Genomic DNA, 14606 nt, shown 5'->3' with positions numbered 1-14606 from the left:
TCTTCACCCAAACCGCATCCCCTTCCTTGTACAGATTAGCCAATGCGGTCTTGGACACCCTCACTTCATCGATACCTTTTATACGGATCCTATAATTGTATAGCATTGCATAGCGTTCACTGCCTCCAAAATCATGCAACCTCTTCTTGCCGCAATGCGCTTTATAGTGCGATGGGATCGCTCGATTATACTGTTTCCGGAGGGTACGTGAGCACACCGAAATCGAATGTTCATGCCCCACATCTGTGTAAAATCAGCAATTGCCTTTCCGCAAAATGCTGCACCATTATCTGTGAGCAATTCGGTCGGCAGCCCCCTTTCACAGAATATACTCTGCAACTCCTTAATGACGCTAGCCGAATCCTGTCGATACAACTGCCTCCAAATGGCAAAACGGCTAGGACCACAATCTATCAATGTCAAGCACACCTGAGGACCGAAATGGGTTATATCCATAGCAACCCTACTTCAAGTATCCGTGACGTTAAGCCTACCTGGCTTCCAATGCACCAGAGCTTGATCTATGGATTGGCATTCTTTACAATCCTTAACCACCGATCGCACTTGAGTTTCAGTTATTGTTGGATTAACCAACTTTACAAAGTACCATGTTCTTTTCACACTGGGATGTCCACTGGACTGATGAATTATCTGTATCTGAGAGCCATGCTCGTGCTCTGTGGCCACAGTGCACACAAGTTCTCTGGGTTCTGTTCTCATTTATCAACCACTGTGGTACTCGAGTAAGTTGGTCAGCTCTGTTATCGTGAGACTTGAGGAGCCTCACATCGATTGTTAGTTCATTGATGAGAACCGTGACAATTGGCAATAGGCTATTTACACCAGTTTGGGGGATGAGATTGGCGCTCACTTCTTGCCCCTTTGCTCATTTCTCGGACAAAATTGAGCAATGTGCCCTCATCACAAGCAAGTTCTTTTCAACTGTCGACCGACCAAAAAAAAAGAAACGACTCGCAATCTTTGTTTCAGCTTGACTTTATATAGCCGTCAGGTGAACCCAAGTATCGCTCACAAACGTTTTTCTTTGTAATCTAACCGTCCCAGGTTCGCTCCCCGACGCAGGCACGCACAACTCATACTTTTTGTGTGCTTTTGCGCATGCCCGTCACAGATTCTAAAATGAATATTAAATTATTTGTACACAGGTAATTTAATGTTCATCGTACGTTTTCACCTTCTATCCTCCTTTTTAATAAATAGTATCCCCAATCACCAAAGACGCAATGTAAAAAATATAAAATAAAATAAAAAAAAGATATCACTTTTGAGCAGTACGTGAAACCTAAATATACCTTCTTGGTCTTCCAAGGGTAGTATCTGTTATGTCTAGAGATGGTATAATATCGTGGGTTTCTGTTCGTCAATACATATACATTGACATACAGTGCCGGCAAAAAGAAAGTCCACATGTAATTTGTAATCCTTGTAATTTTTTCAAAAACTGAAAATTTAAGCTAAATTTAATGTATCTGTTTAAACAACCTATACCTCATTTGATTGGCCTTTTATTCCTCAGATAATGTGCTACAGTCTGTACGCATTACATTTGCATGTAATGTCATGATTTTTAACCCTATTAAGGTCAAAGTTGGAGGGGGGAAAAGAGTTCATTTTATATATATATATATATATATATATATATATATATATATAGAAGAAGAAAGAATGGAAGATAGAAGAAGAAGAAGAAGAAGAAGAAGAAGAAGATAGAAGATAGATAGAAAAGAAGAAGAAGATAGAAGATAGAATAGAAGATAGATAGATAGAATAGAATAGATAGATAGAAGATAGAAGAGATAGAGAAGAAGTAGATAGAAGATAGATAGAATAGAGAAGAGAAGAAGAGAAGATAGATAGATAGATAAATAGATAGAAGATAGAAGAAGAAGATAGAAGACAGAAGAAGATAGAAGATAGACATAAATGTGACACAATAGATAGATATAATAGATAGAAGATAGATAGGAGATAGAAAGATAGAATAGAAGAAGATAGAAGAATAAATAGAAGAAGATAGATAGAAGATAGAAGATAGAGAAGAGAAGAGATAATTTTACCTGTTCATATTTGACTTTTAATTGAAATATTCTAGTGTTCACGTCAATTTAAAAAAAATAACTTCAAATTAAGGAAACAAAAAGAAAGTCTGCAGCAACAAATTCGCTCAAAATCAGCTTAAATTATCGCCCCTAAATCAGTTTAAAATATCCACCAACAGGCAACAAAGCATCTCTAATCGTAATTGTTGTTGTTCCAGGTTATACAACTTATCATTTAGTCCATATGCCACGACTTTCTCTTAGTGATTGTTAGGAGCTCATTAATCTCAACCTTTCTGGTTTATCCAATCGAGAAATCTGCCACAGATTGAAATGTGATGAGAAAACTGTACGAAAGACTGTGCAAAAGCACCAAAACACTGGCAGTGTTCGTGATGCCCCTAAATCTGGTAGTATACTAGAGTTACTTCTAACAGGGAAGACAATGCTATCAAGATCTGCAGCCTAAGAAACAGATTTGAAACGGCTCCCCAAATCCAACAACAGTGCAATCTTGTTAAAAAGTACTCTCTTTCTACTGTCAAGAACAGATTAAAGGAATATAATTTGCGAGGAATATATTGAAAGATGCAAGCCAATGATTTCTGTAAGGAACAGGAAGCACCATCTGGACATCGTCAGATGCAATGAATATCATGACTCTTCATATTGGTCAAAAGTGCTTTTTAGTGACGAAAGCAAGTTCAATAGGCTAGGCAGTGATAGTACGCAGTACGTCCGTCGGAGGAAAGACAAAGAATTTAATTCTAGGTGCTCAGTTTCAACACTGCAAGGTGGCGGATGTTCAGTTTTGGTGTGGGGCATTATTAGTACCAATGGTCCAGGGCCTATAGCTCGCTTGCAAGGTCGAATTAATTCGGTCAAGTACATTAATATGTTGCTTGAGCATTTTTTACCTTACTTAAATCGGAATTTGGATGATAATCCCATCTTCATGCAGGATAATACTCCCATTCACACAGCTGGCAATGTTAAGAGGTTTCTGGAAGAGCATGATGTTCCATGCTTGGATTGGCCTGCAAAATCTCCAGACCTCAATCCTATCGAAAACGTATGGCATTACATCAAGCAACAGCTACACAATGATAAAATGTCAAATTTGGAAGAACTTTGGACAAAAATTAAAGAAAAATGGGATGCCCTTTCCCCGGAGTATTGCTGAAGAAATTCCAAAAGATTGCAGGCTGTCAAATTGCAGAAGGGCTATCCTACTAAATATTAACTAGTTCATTATGTTCCTGTTTTATTTGTGTTGCATTTATATTCTAAAGTTACATTTAGATAACAATTTTCCATTGTGCAGACTTTCTTTTTGCCTCATCAGTTTGAAGTTATTTTTTTTAATCGACGGGAACACTAGAATATTTCAATTAAAAGTCAAATATAAACAGGTAAAATTATAGAAGAATAAAAGGCCAATCAGTTTAAACAGTTGCCTTAAATTTAGCTTAAATTTGCAGTTTTTGAAAAATTACAAGTGCGGACTTTCTTTTTTTGCCACCTGTGTATATCATTGACTCCTTTAAGGATATTAGAGATAGACAGTAATAACCAGATATATTCTGACACTACTACATTGACTAGGTTACTTAGATAAATACTTTTAAATTTTTAGCAAAAGGACTACAATAATATCGCAGGGTCTTCATTCACGCTTAATGTCCCTAGAATGCTGAGCAACAATACATTACATATGAAATATGTCGCTTGCATATATATGCATACATATATATGTGTGGTTTAATGTTATATGAAATAAAAAAAAATGATACCTGATTATTGACACAAAATCGTACATATGTGTATTATTTTAATTGGCACTACTTATCACGATCTCATATCGATACTTTCGTATGTATAGGGTCAACTAATATATATATATATATATATATATATATATATATATATATATATATATATATATATACTAGCAGAAGTACCCGTCGTTGACTGGGTTCAAAAACAGCCTGCAGAAAATGGACTCTGATTTATGAAAGTATAATAGGTTATGAAAAGGAAGGGTTGTAAATTTGGGTTGAATTTGGGGGTATCAAAACCAAAGCAAAATATGATGAAAGTAAAAATAAAATAGATAAACCCCATGATTTATTATACCATACCTGTTCACTCTGAAACACTTATCACAATATTCTGTGGATCTATATTAAAAAAACCTTGTTAAACTTTGTGACATATTTCCAATCTATTGAGGTCAGGCGCGAACGAACACCCCATAATTTTATTATACCATATTTCTTCAAACTGAAACATAATTATCAAAGTATACTTACGCAGACAGATATGAAAAGTCTTTATTAAAGTTTGTGCCTATTTCCATTCTATGGAGGCCAGGCGCGAACGTAGACCCTACAATTTTATTATACCATCCCTATTTAATTTAATACATACTTATCAAAGTATTATTATGTACATCTATATCAAAAACAATTGTAAACATTTTTTTTTTAATTTTTTAATTTTTTATATCCATACATTGTGGACCAGGCGCGAACGCAGACTCCACAATTTTAATGAACCACTGTTCTGCTAGATCAAACATACCCATTCCTGTGTCTCGATACATCTTCTATCATTATATGTAATCTGTTTTTTAAAATAGTCAACCATATAGGAGCCTATTCGTGACCACACACACACACACACACACACACACACACACACACACACACACACACACACACACACAGGCATTCAGTTTTATATTATAGATTAACACTAGATGTCACAGAAAAATACATTTACGGCAGCTAAAATGAACAATAGAACTCTTCACATGTAGCCGTTGCACAACAAACGAAATGCTAAGTTAAAAATAAGTTTTAAATGACAGTCTTTTGAAGATTTTACCCATTCAAAGCCGAAAGAACGAGAACAAACTATCTCTGTTTATTAAACAAATAGTTAAGTTTGCAAATCCAGACTGATTCCTGAGTTTGACAACGCGCACCTGAAGAAAGTCAAAGGTTACCTCGGCTTAAACTTTGTGAAAATGATATTCAAGATAAGAACGAATACTCAAACCAATCGAAATGATCAAACTCATCTCAGAAATAGTGAAACGAGATAAAATCTTAACACTAACTCAATAACAAATTTAAATCAACGTTTTTATCTTTGCAGAATACTTCTCTTCTGTTTAATGTAACTCAAACGGGAATCCCTTATGGAATGATGGTGAGTTCATACATTCTTGGACTATTTCTATTCTATAATGAAATTTGGATGGAGTGGATGAATGATAGAGAATGTGAACTGGGTAGGGGTAAGGAGTCGAAATATGACTTTAGTGGGTAGACGAAAGAAATGATTTTCTGCTTCCAGTCAGTTCTTCTTCTTCTTCTGACTTAGTGGTCACGAACACAGCACGTCATGAAACCTCAATTCAGGGTAATGGAGAGAATAATTTGAGCCTAGATTAATGGCAGCCAAGCGGTCTATGTATATATTTCTCTCTTTTTCTCTCTCTTATATGATAAACACCTCTCTAAAGTATATCTGCCCTAAAGATAACAAACCCTCTATCTAAAGTAAGCCGCATGTGTCCATGTAAATTAATCGAGATGACGATTATGATGCGAGGAATCAGACACGGTGCGATCATACTCACCTTAGATGACACGAGTATCCAACATTTTCCTATAAAAGACAAGCGCCCTACTTATTTGGTCATCGAGCTGTTTATTTTGTTTCTACTTATACTATTTTTCTTTCTTTCTTCTTATTACTTTTATTATTATTATTCACATTTTGTGTCTGGCTGTTGGCTTTACCGATTTTATACTGATAGGCGGATCATAACAAATGATAACTGGATAACTGATAAATGATAACTAGGCTATCAGCATCTTGTTTTCTCAGTCTTCCAACACTTTTTTCAAAATTCTGGCGGTTTCCAAAAAGATAGTCAAAAAAGTACTCCTACATTGCAATGAATTCCAATTTTCTCAATTCACTTATCAGACCCTTTTGTTACAATCCCCAGAGTTCCCATCATAATAGGTACAACTTCCATCTTTTTCAACTTCCACAATCTTTTTATTTCCCTTTTCAAGTCTTGCTTTTTTTTTTTCAACCTTCTTTTCCATTTCCTCCACATTCACATCAGCTGGCACTGCTTACATCAATGATTATTGCCTTGCGTTCCTTTTTGTCCAACAAAACTAAATCTGGTTTCCTTGCTTCAATCATATTATTACATTGAATATTTATATCCCATAATAATGTCACATTATCACTCTTCACCACTCCTTTTGGAACATGCTTGTACCATTTTTCACTGCATTCAAACTCTCTTTCCTTACATATATCCCAATAGACTTTTCTTGTAATATTGTCATGCCGTCTCTCGTATTCCTTTTGAGATAATTCTTACAACTACTGACGAAGTGCTGTACATTATTACCTTTCTGTTCACATAGTCGACATAGGGGACTTTCAGCCGTTTTATCAATGTGATATTTCACATAATTTGTCCTGAACGCTTGCTCCTGTGCAGCACATACTAGGGATTCTGTCCAAATCTTCAAGTCACATTTTGACAACCATCGACAGTTTTTTCCTTTGTCCATTGCCTCTCGTAGATCTCTACTGAACTGGCCATGCATTTTCTTCTCAATCCATTTGTCTTTCATTTTTTGTTCATTTAATGCTTTAAATTCCTTGCTTCTTACTTGTTTTCTCTCATGCAATTTTTCAAATTTTGCCATGCTCTTTCTGAGATTTTCCTTACAGTTGGAGACGTAAATTTTCAGACTATTTTCTTCTTCTTTTTACAAATCATTCTATACCTAATAGTCCTCATCCTCCCTCTTTTCTTTTCATATAATAACCTATTGACATCACTCTTTGGGTGAAGAGCTCCATTCATTGTCATCGTTTTCCTTGTCTTCCTGTCCATATCTTTCAACTCATTTTCTTTCCATTGAATAATACCTACCTCATATCGAAATTTATATACTGCCTATGTGTTTACTGCGTATATTTTGTTTCTCCTAACTAATCTTCATCTAATAACCATCTAATTTTCTTGTATTCTTTTCCTATTATTTCCTTCATTTCAGCGTCTTTTATTTTATCTAATTCCAAAGGTGTATCCTTTTACTTCAATCTCTTATCATTTCCCCATTCAAAAGTTTTATTTCTTTACTTTCAACAAGTTTCCCCTTTTCAATTTCAAGGCACCACCCCTTTTCATGCCAAATTCCATACCTATGTAAGTACTGAACATTTGAACAGTTCTTACAAGCATGTTTTGCTAGTATTTGTTCTTTGCATACAACTTCAAGTCATCCATAAATACTTTACCCGGTACTCTTTCTTTCCCCACTCATAACACGATTAACTTTTTGTAGTATGAATGACAAGGGTACCATACTCAAAATAAACAACAATGGTGGCTGTTCCATTGAAAAATTCCTCTTTCACATGAACTTCCCAAACATTTTTTCCATTTGATGTTAATGATACTTTCCATTGTTTCATGCTTCTTTCCAAGAAGTCTCGCACATTCACCGCTATTCCAAATATTCCCATACATTCCTTAGTCCGGCTATGTGGAACCAGATCATATAGTTGCATATGACATGCATAGATTTGTGGATCTTTTCTTACAGCGCTGAAGTATTGTCCTATCAATTAGCAACTGATCCTTGGTCCTTATATAGTCCTTATACTACCTTGCCTACATCTCTTTTGTTCCTATGTTAAGATCTCTTGCTGTTCCAAATATTTGCTAATCTCATCTACCAAAATGCCTGCCAGCAGTTTCCACATCAGTGGAAGGCAGGTGATGTGCTGATAGTTATCACCGCAGTGCCCTTTGTAATATCCTTCTGGCAGAGCACTGTTCTTCCACGCGTGCTCGATTCAGGAATTATATCTTCTGTTAATATAGGTTTTCCATTTTCATCATCCGGATTGTTTTTGAAGAAGCACTCCATAATTACCGTGTTAACCTTGTTATTCCCCTTTATTCTAGCTGTTGCAGGTTGATTGCTGTGTTGTCGCTGCTGTTCCAAGATACACCCATGAGCTCTTTACTTTGAGTTCTAGTCCAATTAGTGCCGTTATTTTCAATCCTTTGGGTTGCTATTTCATTCATGAGAAGTTCAGTGAATTTTAGGTTATTATTATTATTATTATTATTATTATTATTATTATTATTATTATTATTGGCTCACATGGAGCTTTCACACAAGTCAACAAACGATCTGATTGGAGACCTGTGGTGTTCTCTGGAGGCTGAGTGACAACAAGTCTCCTCAGCTCTCACCACCTCCTTCGATAGCATTTGCAAATAAATTTGCATCATCGCAACAGCCTCTTGCCATTGATTTCTCGCTGGCAGTAGCCATTGGTTTATACTGGAATTTGAGTGACACTAAGCCTCCCCAAGATCCCAGTTCTCTTTGCACTTGTCCAGCGGAGGTCTGGCCAGTGCTCCCTCCTCGGTCTTTCCATCTTCCTTGACCCTTCTCAGCTCTTTGGTGTCACTTTTCTATTGGGAGGAACGGTGATGAAACAATGGAGGTGATACATGATGGGGGTGTAGAACTTGAAGATCTGCAGCTTCCGTGTTCTTCATTCCCTGTAACACTTCTTCGTTATATTGTCTTGTGTTATTCTCCACATTCAAGAGTTTTCCTTAATATTTCAGCCGTTTTCATTATTGTTAGGCGTTGTATTTTTGCAGCTATTCCTCTGATTCCAATTTCTGACATTCTTTTTTCCAAGTTTTTCGGAATTGTTTCCTACTATTATCGGTACTATTTTGATTTTCTTCATCATCCAAATCCCTTTTAACTCTCTGGCTAGTTCTGTGTATTTGCTTCATTTCTCCTTTTCTTTCATACTCACCCTGTGGTCAGCTGGGACAGCAAAGTCTACGATTTGACAGGATTTCTCTTTCTTGTTAATCAGTACGACATCTGGTCTTCTTGCTTGGATGGGTTTGTTCATCTGTATGTCCATATCTCATAGGATTTTGTGGTTCTCGTTTTCAAGTGCTGTTGCAGGTTTATGCTTGTACCATTTATCTGTACGGTCAAAATGCAGTCGTTTGCACAATTCCCAGTGCACTGCCTTCCTCACTTGGTCATGCCTGTTTTTGTATTCCTTTTGGGTCAGTTTGCTGTATTCACTTATTATATGGTTTATTGTTTCGCCTCTTTGTCCACAGAGTCTGCATTTGTTGTTTTCTTGTGTTTTATCGATCCTTGCTTTGATATATAATTTAGTTTCCAGGAGTTTTCTTGTTCTCCTCAGGTATTCCTTTCCAATTTTCTCTTTCATTTCTATTGCTCTGATGATGTCCGCTTCCAGAATTCCCAAGTATTTATAGTCGTCTTGTTCGCCTAGTGTCCTCATTTCTGTTTCGTTGGGTAGTTCCATGCCTTCTGTCGCTTCCAGTTTTTCCTTTTTTATAACTAGTAGTGCGCACTTTTCCATTCAAAATTCCATTTGGATATCTTGGCTGAAGATCCTGGTAGTGTTAATTAGTGTCTCTAGCTCCTTTTCGGTCCTTGCAAAAAGTTTCAGATGGTCCATGTACATCAGGTGGTTTATTTTTTACTCTGTATTGGGGAACTTGTATCCGGCTTGGCACTCAGAATTCAGGGGCATCATGGCTATGATGAACAGTAATGATGATAATGAGTCTCCTTGGGAGATGCCTCTTTGTATGCTAATTTCTGTTATGTGTTGTTCATCAGCTGTCAGTTCCAGTCTCCATGTTTTCATTGCATTTTCTATTACATTGGTGATCCCGCTTGGTATTTTATACATTTTTAGGCATTCTATTATCCATGCTTGGGGGATCCTGTTATACGCTTTTTTGTAGTCGATCCATGCCATGGCTAAATTTTTCCTCCTCCATTTTACCTCCTTTAGGATCTTTTGATCAACATATAGCAGATCATGTGTTCCTCTTTTCCCTTTTTTGCATCCTTTTTGTTCCTCGGGGATGAGTCCATGGTTATTCAGTGAGTGGTAGATTTGTTCCCTCAGTTGTGCTGTCAGTATCTTCCACATGGTGGGTAAGCACATGATTGGCCTATAATATGCTGGGGACGGTTCCTTTCTCCATGTCCTTCTGTAGCAGTGTGGTTCTACCTTTTGTCATCCAGTCTGGCACGTTTGCTTCCTGTATACATCTTCTCAGGTTTTGGGCTAGCCTTTCGTGTAAGGCTGTGAATTTTTGAACCAGTATGCATGTATCCCGTCGTGCCCTGGTGCTCTCCAGTTTGCCATTTTTCCTATGGTTTTCTTTAGTGTTTCTTTGCTGATTGCATTCACTGTTCCTTCTTCTATTTGTTATAACTCTTCTTTCATGTCTTTCAGCCATTCAGCATTTCTATAGTAATCTCGTCGCTCTTCCCATATGTACTACAGTAGAGTTTTTTTTTCTGTCAGATTTGGGTGTTCTGTTTTTGCTTTTCTCCATTCACATTTTGGTAGAATTGGCGTTCATTAGTTTCAAATGTTCTGTTTTGTTTGCATTGTTCAGATTTATATCTATATCGTCTCAATCTCGCTTCTTTTGCTTTTATTTTTTGGTCCAGTTCTTCATGTTTCTTGTTTAGCCTCTCCCTGTCAGTTACATTTCCAATATTCCGTTTTCTCCACATTGCTTTCTTCCTGTTGATCATTTTGGTTTCTTTTTTATGTTTGTGTATTTGAGTTTCTAGTCTTATTTCCCATCCAGGTTTTGTCAGTCCGCTTGTTTTTTGTCAGTCCCCGGTTGTTTTTCTGACTTGAGATTTATACTTACCATTTTGGCGCCTGCGTAAATGACGTTGTTTAAGTCTGTGATGGTGTTTGTTGGGATTTGGGAGGAAGTTGTTAACATTCTCTGTTTCTGTTTTTAATTTCTTCTGCTCTTGGTTCCTTAGCGATGGGAGCTTTGTTTTTTCCTCGTTCATGAAATTTTATTTATTTCATTTGCTTCATTCTCTGTTAGTTCTGTTTCATTGTTCTCAGTTTCAACGTTTGTAGACTTCGGTCTTCATAGGTCCTGGGCCTTTGGTGTTTTTACGTGTGAGGCTTCAACTTGTGGGGTTTTTCTACGGCAGTTCCATTGGGAGGGTGTTTCTTGTTCAGTTTGATCATTTATTTTTCGCTGAATTTCTGTTAGTTCTAGTTTAGAGAGCCAGCCTTTCTTGAGTATCAGTCTTGCTTGGTCCGCAATTCTTTGTTCTGTCGCTTGGTGGTCACTGGAGAGGTCCCATAGTTCTTTCATTCGTTTCCGATAACCTCCATATTTATATTCAGGATGACTTCTACAATAGCATTCCATTACGAGTCTATTCTCTTTTGTTGTCCATTTCTTTCTTTGGTTTTTTCCATTTTGATGACTATCACGGTTGTGCTGTGTTTGTTCGGTATCATTTTGTTCCCTGAAATTAGAGGTTATACTTACCTGTTCAGTGTCCATGTTATTTGAGTTTCTGAAATTAAGAAGTTGGTCAACTTGCGCAGGATGACGACCAGGTCCCCCATGCTGGCTACCAAAGGAGCACCTGCCGATCACGACACCCAGATCTTTCTTCTGGGTCCCATGGTTTGAATTATTTGTACTTGACAGTTTTCATATTTTGGTGTTTGTGGCAACACCGAGCCCAGAATTGTTTTACCTGTGGTTCTGACGCAGGGATAGTGTTTGCCTCCACTTGTATACAGGAGGTATCGTGCACTATCATACATACATACAAGGCATAAACAGAAGTTAAAAAAAAATAAAAGAAAAGAAAAAAGAAAAGAAAAATTAAATAAAAATTTTAACTAAGTATTCTACTTAGTAGAAGTCGGTAGTAATGCTCTGAAAGAAGGCATTTGATAATAGGTCTACCTTACACCATACTGGTTAGCTGCTAAAAATGTTGGATGGGAAAAAGATGAGGAAAGCAATTTCCCCTGATGCTGTGGTAGTATTTAATTCCCTTGTTCTAAGACGGGGCAATTTCTATGTTGATATCGCAAAAAGGATTGCTTCCGGTTATAAGTTCGGAGTAACATTCAGCTAAGTTATTCGCCAGTCGCCCGTCTGGCTATTTTTCGCATTCATGTTAGAGGATTTTAAATTAGTAAAATTTGAATGGACAGACAGAATTATACATTTATATCGCAATAGAGGCTGCTTCCTGAAATAAATTCGAAGTAATAATTAACTTTTTTGTTTGTTTTTAAAAAAGACAAACTCACATTTCCTTCCATTCTTTTAAGAGTTTCGGTGCCTCACACGTGTTAAATCTTCTCTATTAGGACTCGTGTTAAAGTTAGTGTCTAGTCGTCGGTCAGTTAGAGTGTAATGATAGGGGTGGGAGTCACAGCCCTTTGCTAGTACAAGCATACACGCATGTATACATGTGCATATATATATATATACATATTGTTACGGGTGCGGTGGCTAATCACAACGCCGTAACACAGTATTTGCTATCGTAAGCAAGAGTAGGGAAAAAGGTTTTGAGGGAGAGAGATAAAAATACAAGAAGCAGGTATTTTATATAAAAATAGGGAATTTATTACAGACACAAAACATACCAAAAACAAGATAAACTGACAGAAATATTTATGAAAGTAATATTTAAACAGGACAAAAGGGAAGAACCCAAAAGTAAAATGAAAGGGAAAAATGGTAACAAGAGGAAGGTAATTATAGTGGGGAAAACTAGGCAAAGCAATAATCTATTCTCGAAATTTAATATATAATATACTATTCTAGACGTTTGGTCAAATGATAAACAAAAGTACTTTACCCTCCGTCGTAGTAGTAGGGATGACCAAGTTGGGTAGTAGGTTGATTCTGGTGATAGTGGGTTGAGGTTAAAGTTCTTACGACGCTTTTGAACAAATCCGCCGGGGAGAAAGGCTGCCTGTGGAAGCTACTAGCTCACTCTTTCTCACTCCGTTATGCTGTTACTCCCAGCGTTTTATATTCATAGGGGAGTGTATGTCTCTTAGACCTCTTTTTCTTTCCTTTCTTTTCTTCTTCTTCCTAACCTTCCCTAATTCTATTTTTAGGGATGGGAACAACCTGAATGACCCTAGGTTCTGTACCCAGTCCATTCAAGGTCAAAGTTAATACTACGCCTCTTGTTACACTTCCCCTCTTCAGAGTAAAAGTTTTGAGTTACAAATGAAAAACTTTTACAACAACAACAAAAGCAAAAATTATATTGGTAGTTACGTACACATGATTTTAAGGCAATCAGTTCCAACAATATTCTGTAAAATAATAAGTCGGCAAAGGAGAACGCATTTGTAACATTATACTCTAGATAATGCGTCTGCAATAATATTGTTTTTCCTTTCATGTGTTTGATGGTAATGTTGTATTCTTGTAGGAGAAGGCTCCATCTTGTCAGTCTCTGATTTTTGTTTTGCATCTTTGCAAGGAAAGTTAATGGATTATGGTCGGTAAAGACCAGAACAGGGTACATGGTGACGCTGAGATAGAATTCGAAGTGTTGTAGTGTCGTCAATAATGATAAACATTCCTTTTCAATGGTTGAATAGTTCTTTTGGTGAGTGTTCAACTTTTTGGAGAAGTACCCAATTGCTCGGTCGATACCTTCGTCATCCTCTTGGGTTAAGATACCACCCATTCCGACATCACTGGCATCAATTTCTAGTTTGAATTGTTTTGTAAAAACTGGTGTTGCGAGAGCTGGGCCCTCCATGAGTGTCGATTTTATTTTGTTGAAAGCCGCATCACAGGTCTCACTCCATTTGTATTTTACATCCTTTTTAAGGAGGTCCGTGAGAGGACCTGCTATAGATGAGAAATTTTTACAAAATTTCCGGTAGAATCCTGCCATACCGAGAAATCTCATTAATTGTTTCTTGTTGGTTGGAATAGGATACTCGAGAATGGCATCCACATTTGCGGTGATGGGTTTAACTTGTCCTTGGCCCACAGTATGGCCTAAATAATTTAATTTTGCATGACAAAATTCACTTTTGTTTAAGTTCACAGACAGGCTTGCCTCTTCTAGCTTACGGAAGAGTTGCCTTATGATGTGTAAATGTTCGTTCCAAGTCATACTACACGATTACATCATCAATGTATACATCACATCCTTGAATATCTTGTAGGAGGGAATGCATCATCCTTTGAAATGTTGCTGGTGCGTTTTTCATTCCGAATGCCATAACCTTGTATTGGTATAGTCCATCGGGAGTCACGAAGGCTGAAATTTCCTTAGCGTTATCGGTTAAAGGTACTTGCCAATAACCTTTCATCAAGTCGAATTTACTGACATATTTTGATTTGCCAACTTTGTCGATACAATCATCGATTCTGGGAATCGGGTAGGAATCACTTTTGGTTACTGCATTCACTTTCCGAAAGTCGGTAACAAATCTGTAGGTGCCATCGCCTTTTGGTACAAGTATACAGGGAGAACTCCACTGACTGTTGCTTGGTTCAATAATATAATTTTCCAGCATATACTTCATCTCTACCCTCAACTGTTGAAGCTTGATGGGGTTGACTCTGTAAAAGTG

The 14606-nt window shown here is 37.0% G+C and overlaps 1 protein-coding gene across 4 annotated transcripts in view; it reads left to right on the top strand.

The window, feature by feature from the left end:
* LOC145256383 (uncharacterized) overlaps window positions 1-14606 on the top strand; it is a 1175042-nt gene that overhangs the window by 538461 nt on the left and 621975 nt on the right. For all 4 annotated transcript variants that reach the window (XM_080115220.1, XM_080115219.1, XM_080115221.1 and 1 more), the window contains one exon: window positions 5223-5276. In XM_080115220.1, the coding sequence (XP_079971346.1) occupies window positions 5223-5276 (54 nt within the window). The remainder of the gene's footprint in view (window positions 1-5222; window positions 5277-14606) is intronic.

This window comes from Euprymna scolopes, chromosome 32, assembly GCF_053919585.1.
Source record: "Euprymna scolopes isolate OS-2025 chromosome 32, ASM5391958v1, whole genome shotgun sequence".
In the NCBI taxonomy this organism is placed as follows: Eukaryota; Metazoa; Mollusca; class Cephalopoda; order Sepiida; family Sepiolidae; genus Euprymna; species Euprymna scolopes.
Note: the sequence above shows the minus strand (reverse complement) of the source record. Positions and strands in the feature narration are given on the sequence as shown.